Source organism: Acomys minous (assembly GCF_964271855.1).
Source record: "Acomys minous genome assembly, chromosome: 2".
NCBI classification, from domain to species: Eukaryota; Metazoa; Chordata; class Mammalia; order Rodentia; family Muridae; genus Acomys; species Acomys minous.
This window is the reverse complement of record NC_140484.1, coordinates 136,211,607-136,218,721: the sequence shown is the minus strand read 5'-3', so window position 1 is coordinate 136,218,721 and position 7,115 is coordinate 136,211,607. Positions and strand designations below refer to the sequence as shown.

Genomic DNA, 7,115 nt, shown 5'->3' with positions numbered 1-7,115 from the left:
TATACAACAACAGGACGGACTGTACCTGTTCCCATGATCTCTATCTACGGTATTCTTTTTTCTCTTAATACGTTTCCTTAGGTTGACATTCCTTTCTTTTTATTGCACTTCTCATATATGCTCATGGAAATTTATACTGAGGATAAAAGCAGTGAAAGACGGAAAAGAAACTCGGGACATGGCAGTGGCATTGACATTTGAAAATGATTTTCCTGGAAAGGCATCTCTAGACCCTGACTACACAATTGACAAAAATGTTTTTTCTTGTTCATTTTCCTGGATCCTTTCTTGCACTATTTTATTTGTTGTTGTGACAAAATACCTGTAAGAAGAACTTAAGTGAAGGACATTTTGCTTTTTCTCGTGATTTTAAATGATTCTGATGCTGGTTGCTGGGTCACAGTATTTAGCAGGACATCGTGGTGTGGTAGCAGGGGAATATGGCATCCCCTGACATATAGACAGCATGCGGACAGGGGAGCTATCACCTATAGCTTTTAAGGGTGTGTTTCCAGTGACCCACTTCCCCCAGTGAGGCCCTACTTTGAAAAGTTTCCAGAATATTCCCAAATAGTACAACCATCTGGAGTCACATGGGAGCATACAGGTTTCACATTTAAACCAATACATCCTGGGTTCTTTTTATTTTTTTTCTACCATTTTCATTCCTTTTCCTGACAAGTGAGTTTTTTTCAGACACTGTGGGATTGGATGTCCATAGAACCCGAAAGGAGTCTTATGACACAGTCTCGTATCTGCTTGGTTTTCACTCCATAAACAACAGGGTTCATAGTGGGAGGCAAAAGCAAATAAATATTAGCCACAATGATGAGGCAAGATGGAGGGATGGTGTGGCTCCCAAACCTGTTTAAAAAGAAGCAAAAGAAGGCTGGGCTATAGGAGAAAACAATGGCACAGATATGGGCAGTGCAGGTGCTGAAGGCTTTCTGCCGAGCATCTGCCGAGGACAGGCTGACCACTGCCCTCAGGATCATGGTGTAGGAGACTGTGATGCACAGGATGTCAAAGCCCCCTATCAAGAGGGCAATCATCAAACCATAGACAACATTGACCTTGATATTCCCACAGGACACCTTGGCTACAGATAACTGGTCACAGTAGGTATGGTGTATTATGTTGCCTCTGCAGTAGGGGAGTTGCTTTATGATGAAAATCAAAGGAAGGATGAGCACCACTGCTCTCAGGAAGGTAGCAAGGCCAGCTTTTGCAATGACAGGGTTGGTGAGGATGGTGGAATAATGCAGAGGGTAGCAGATGGCTACATAGCGATCCAGAGCCATCAGCATAAGCACCCCAGACTCCATCACTGTGAAAGTATGAATGAAGAACATCTGGACCAGACAATCACGAAAGCTAATTTCCTTAAGGTAGAACCAGAAGATACAGAGAGTCTTGGGTATTGAAGCCGTGCACATGACAAGATCAGTGACGGATAGCATAGCCAAGAAGTAATACATCGACCTGTGAAGGGAGTCCTCAAAGAAGATGAGGTAGAGGAGGCCACAGTTCCCCACCACAGCCACAGCATACATGGAACAGAATGGGAAGGAAATCCAGATGTGCATGTCTTCCAGGCCAGGGATCCCATTCAGAATGAATGAGGCTGGGGTCATCTCTGTTTGATTGAGCAGCAGCATGGTGAGGTTGGCATCATCTCCAAGTGGCTCATAAAGGTTGGGTTTTTATTCGTTTGGCATTATAACCTTCCAATATTAGGAAAAACGAGAAAGATAAATTTTCATCCCTCTTCTCCATCTCTTGAGTACCAAATACTACCAAAATACTAATTAATTAAATAAAAATTTAAATCTGGGAATATGGCCCCACAGTGGAACATTTGCCTTGCATGTTCAAGACTTTGCATTTAATCCCCACACAAAATATAGATTCTATTCTGATAACTTGTTGTCTACTCATCAATTTGTCCATTACTTCTATACACACTTCTTTAACAATATTATTTTCATCAATATTATTTTAAAACAAGAAAGAAGGAATACATAAAAACTTATAGTTGTTCCAGTTTATGAACTTTTAATTTTTTGAGAATTTCACACACGTACAATGTATTTTGATTATATACATCCTCTATTCCCTCGTAAGCCCTCCCAGAACACATTTGCCAAACCCTGTCTCAGTGTAAACACTTTTCACAACCCACTGAGTCCTATCAGTAATTTCTGTGTGTAGCATCTTTTCCTGGAGTATGGGCAAGTACCAGGGGCCACTTTCTTAAATAACACAAAGTCTTCCTACTCTGGTAGCCTTTTAACTATGAAGGAACCTCAGCTAGGGGTGAGACTTTATGAACTCTTCTCTCATCTGTGCTGAAACTTTGGATTGCTTGAATTGCTTGGTCTTGTACAACATGCTATGAGTTCATCTGCGCAATGACCTTGTCATTTCTAGAAGACATTGTTTTACAACAACTCTCCCCAATCCAGCGCTTCCATTATTTCTCTTCCCTCATCCACAATATTCCTTGAGCCATGACGGGGGTGGGTATAATACAAATGCCCCCATTAGGGCTGAACACCTCACAGTTACTCACTCTCTGCACCCTGACCAGTTATCTCTATATTAATTGCTGTTTATTGCTAACACAAGCACAACACAAGGGTTCAGAGGTGCACTAATCTACAGTGATACAGATAACTATTTAGAAGGCAGTTTGATATTATATCTGTTTCAGAAAAAAAACAATAGTAAGATATTTACTAGTGCCTATGAATCTATTTGTGGATTCACGGACAGTATTACAGTACCAAGAATGAGTTCTATCCCATAGAGTGGTCCCCAAATACAATAAGAAATCCATTGATTACCCCCATAGCAACCAAGATACCACAAGGAAGTATTTTGCCAAGTCCGGTATGACTCTACTGGCAGAATTCACAGCTGTTTTAGACTACTGATGGCTTTTCTCCCCTACCAAACTATGCAGCACATTCTAATATAGAGGAGGCTCTAGGTCATTTCTAGCTTTATTTCTCCATGTTCTAGGACCCAGGTATGAATGTTTTCAGCAATAAGGTCTTATCCATTTCAGGGGGTAAACATGAACAAGGGAAATAGCCTGATTTGTTCTTGTTCACAGTATTATTGCTGAATCATATGTAAACTTTCATAACTAGACTCGCTTCCACTTGGTTATTTCCTTTCTTTTATTGATTTTGTGATATTTTTCTTCCTTTTTTTTTTTAAAGACAAGGTCTTATGTAGCCCAGGTGGTTCTAAATTCACTATGAGCTGAGAAAGACCTTAAACTCTTTATCTTCCTGCCTTTTGCCTCCAAATGACTAGGATTACAGGTATGCTTTATCCTTCCTATTTCCACTTCATATTTTCTTAAGGAAAAGTTCATTGGTCATCTCACCAATGATGTACCAGATATGTTTGTATGCATTCTTTATTTTCTTATTTTTAATTAATAGATGATATTTACACCACTATACAGCAAGTACAGTACTGATATATATATATATACATATATATATATTTGCATACTTGATCTTCACTACCATCTTAGCAATATTTTTGTACCCTACCCATGATAACTGAGTAAAAGGCAATACTGTAGATAAGGCTTCTTCAAGCACTGATGGCAAAATTTAACCCTCTATTTCTTGTGAATCTGGCACTAAATATGTAAGCATATGATTTAATGATTCCCTTTCTCATTTCATCATCAAATACACCACAAAATGGCATTAGGGAGGAAGGGTTTACTTTGTCTCACAGTTTGAGGGGACATGTTTAGTCAGGCATGGCTGCAAAGGCAATGACATTGGGCTTATGAAGCAACAGGTCACATTGCAGTCAGAAGCTGCAGAAAGATGACTATGCATGTTCTATTTGTATTATCATTTTTTTTATTCGGAAGCTCCACAGCATGGAAAGATATCATCCCTATTTGAGGGTAGGTGCTTCCATTGTAGAAGTTCCCTCACAGACATGCCCAAATATTTTTGTCTGCCAGAAGATGCTAAGTCTTGTCGAGTTGACAAATTGGCCATCACCTTCTTGTCTAACGCGTTTGTGATTTCTAGATCTTACTCAAGGAGTTTCCAAGTTTATTTTATTAACTTGTTTCCTTATACCACAGTTTTATTAAATCTCCAAAATAACAAATGATTTGTTGATTACTTTATACCCAAGGTTATAAATTGATAATCAGTGTATGCCTATGAGTCCTTAGAAATCTAGAAACTTCCTGTGATAAATGAATCTCATGAACCAGTATGGTTTGCTCAGGATTCTCAAATAAGGACCTTACATCACTGAAGACATCTCTTATTGTTTTCTTGGATCTTTTCTTAAGAGCCTTCAGTTTTTCCAGAAGGGGCTCCCTGATTTGCTTACAACAGCAGTGTATGAAGACAGGGACCTGGATGCCAGTGTTATTGGAACTGTGGAGGCCCCAAAGATATCACACTAAATTATAAATCTTGGGTTCAAGCCTCCAGTTTGTCAAGTGCCTCATATTTGACCCTGGTCACCATGATCTGTATTCACTTGCAGTATTTCTTAAATCTCTCAGAATAAACTTCCAGTCACTACACAAGTTTACTCACCACAAGGTTCTAGATGAGTCACTAATACCTGACTGTTGCTCCTTACTCCCTCCCTCCCTGGTTTATTTTTATGGTTTTGCACTGAGTGCTAATAAACTGGTTTTTTTTTCAAGAGTCCCTGTTTTGCTATGTACATGTTCATAACAGTGTTCTTCAAACTATATATTCCTAAAATATTATAATGCCAAATAAAACACTGGGACCAACAAGAAAAGTTTCTTGCTGTTTGTGGAGCTGAGATGTGATTATGATCCTGCCCGATGGAGCAGGGCAGAGAATTCCTTGTTCTTGATGTTATCTTGCCTATTTGTGTCCTTACATATAGATTTGCAACTCATTTCATTTTAGGTCCCATTACAAACACTAAAACCCTTCTAAAACTTCATGTACCTTAGAAATAGCCACCTCTGCCTTGGGCAATACACAATTACTGACTTAATGTTTCTTTCTTTCTCTCTTTACTTACTTACTTAAGTACTTACTTCCATATGCTTCTCTCATACGATACATCTCAGTAGCAGTTTCTGTTCGCTCAGGGCCCTACAACTTCTCCCCTTCCCCCAGATCTACTCCTTCTCTGATTCCCTTAAGGAAATTCCAGGCCTTCCAGGGATATCATCCAAACATAGTATAACAAGATACAATAAGGCTAGGCATAAGCCCTCCTCTTAAGGCTGGGCGATGGAGCTAGCAAAGTATGAACCTGATCATTCTTACTTTGTGGTTTTAACACTGTGTTTGTATAAAGTCTTCTTAATTTTGGTATCACTTGCAAATATTATAACAGGTGTTATTTAATGTTTTTACTTGCAGTATATAGAAAGTTAGATGATACCTATTGGCATTGAAGTATTTTTGAAAGAATATCTAGATTAATGAATTTTAAACTGGCTTTAAACATTTTAAACTATAATGTAATATTGTTATATGGAAAAATACAAAAGAAAAACCATAAAAACATATTTTTCTACATCATAAATAAGCAGAAACATGAATTTTCCCAAAGCCCATAACAACTAGAGAAAAAGGAAAAATTCCTCCCAAAATAAGAAAAATGATTTAAAGCAATTGACATATTTCTTTTAAAAATAAATAATTTGATTAGCACTACAAACAGATCATAATTCAGTTAGCCATTTAAAACAATAAATATAGTGCATAAGAATTAAAATATAAATAAGTGGGTAAACTTTTATTAAAATAAAAAATGAAAATATACCTCCCAAAAAGAAAAGGCTAGATCAAGAAGTAGAAAGTGATTGGTGTAGCTCAACACCAGCTAATGTACTATACTGATTTATTTCTGGGTTTAGCAAAAATTCTTAATGTTGTTCCTCCTAACTTTGACAGTACACAGATTTCTAAATGGGGTTATTACTTAAATCACATATTCATGTCCTTGATGCATATAATATTTCTTTTTTACAATTAATAATTGGTCTTAAACAAACACCAAAAAAAGCCCAAACATCCTTGAAGGTGTATTTTTATCGAAAGGACCACATCAGCCTATATAAAATCTGTGTTTCCATGAATACTGAAATGCCATTCTGTCTTTTTGTCAGGCTTCTACATGTGTGCTTCACACGTTGCATATATTATATTCTTCAGATCAGTTTTACAGATCTTATTAAACAAAATCAAAGCTGTAAGTCGTATATGTGTATATATGTGCTTGTATGCACATGCCACTAGGATTATACACACATATAATTGATTGCCAGAAAATTAAGATTGAAATTATCTTCATGAACAATTATACAGTATGTACTAAGGTGTTGGAAATAGATTAATATCATGACTCGTTTCTTAATGTCCTTGACTAGACCAACTTTACTTTGTGAAACAGCTGTACAAAAGAAACTAATGGTGAAGTTAAGAGAAGCATAGGGATCAATGAAACAAAGATAGAAAATGTGTTTCTGATATATGTGCTGTATTCTGGAGAGTATTTTTTCATAACTTCTATCAGGGTATTTTATGTTTGTTCTAGAACCTTAGTTACTAAAACTAAGTTGAAACAATTTTCAGTTTTGTTCTAAATACACATGCCAAACTCATCAAGAGACATACGCTTATGTCAAAGTTAAACCTAGTAACCACAAAACAAATTTTACCAAAATCAATTTAGGTGTAACTTAGTTTAATAGCTCTTGTAAAGAATTACCTCATGTTATTTTGAGTGTGGCTAGAGGTGTTGAAACAGTAACCATAATACACGCTTAGAATCACTTACAAAATATTACTCTATCCAGATGCTGTGCCTCACACCTGTAAACTAGTACACAGGATGCTGAAACAGGAGGACTGCCATGAGTTCATGGAGCCTGAGCTACATAGTGAGCTCCAGCCCAGCCTGAGTTACCAAGAACAAAGTAAAACTGTAACTCAGACATCACGAGATGTCTCTTGTCTGTTACAAATACCATAGACAATGATGGCACTTCCTCAATAAGCCCTCTTTAGTAGCTACAGTTTTATCTTCATATGATAGCATGACCTTCCAGTGTCATCAGAAAA

At 37.3% G+C, this 7,115-nt stretch overlaps 1 protein-coding gene across 1 annotated transcript; it reads right to left on the bottom strand.

The window, feature by feature from the left end:
* Positions 1-692: 692 nt before the first annotated feature.
* On the bottom strand, positions 693-1,658 carry LOC311578579 (olfactory receptor 52N4-like; the record flags this gene model as incomplete). Its single annotated transcript, XM_084748499.1, has 1 exon — positions 693-1,658. One exon carries the CDS (start codon positions 1,656-1,658, stop codon positions 693-695), a length of 966 nt encoding a protein of 321 aa, XP_084604625.1.
* Positions 1,659-7,115: the final 5,457 nt, after the last annotated feature.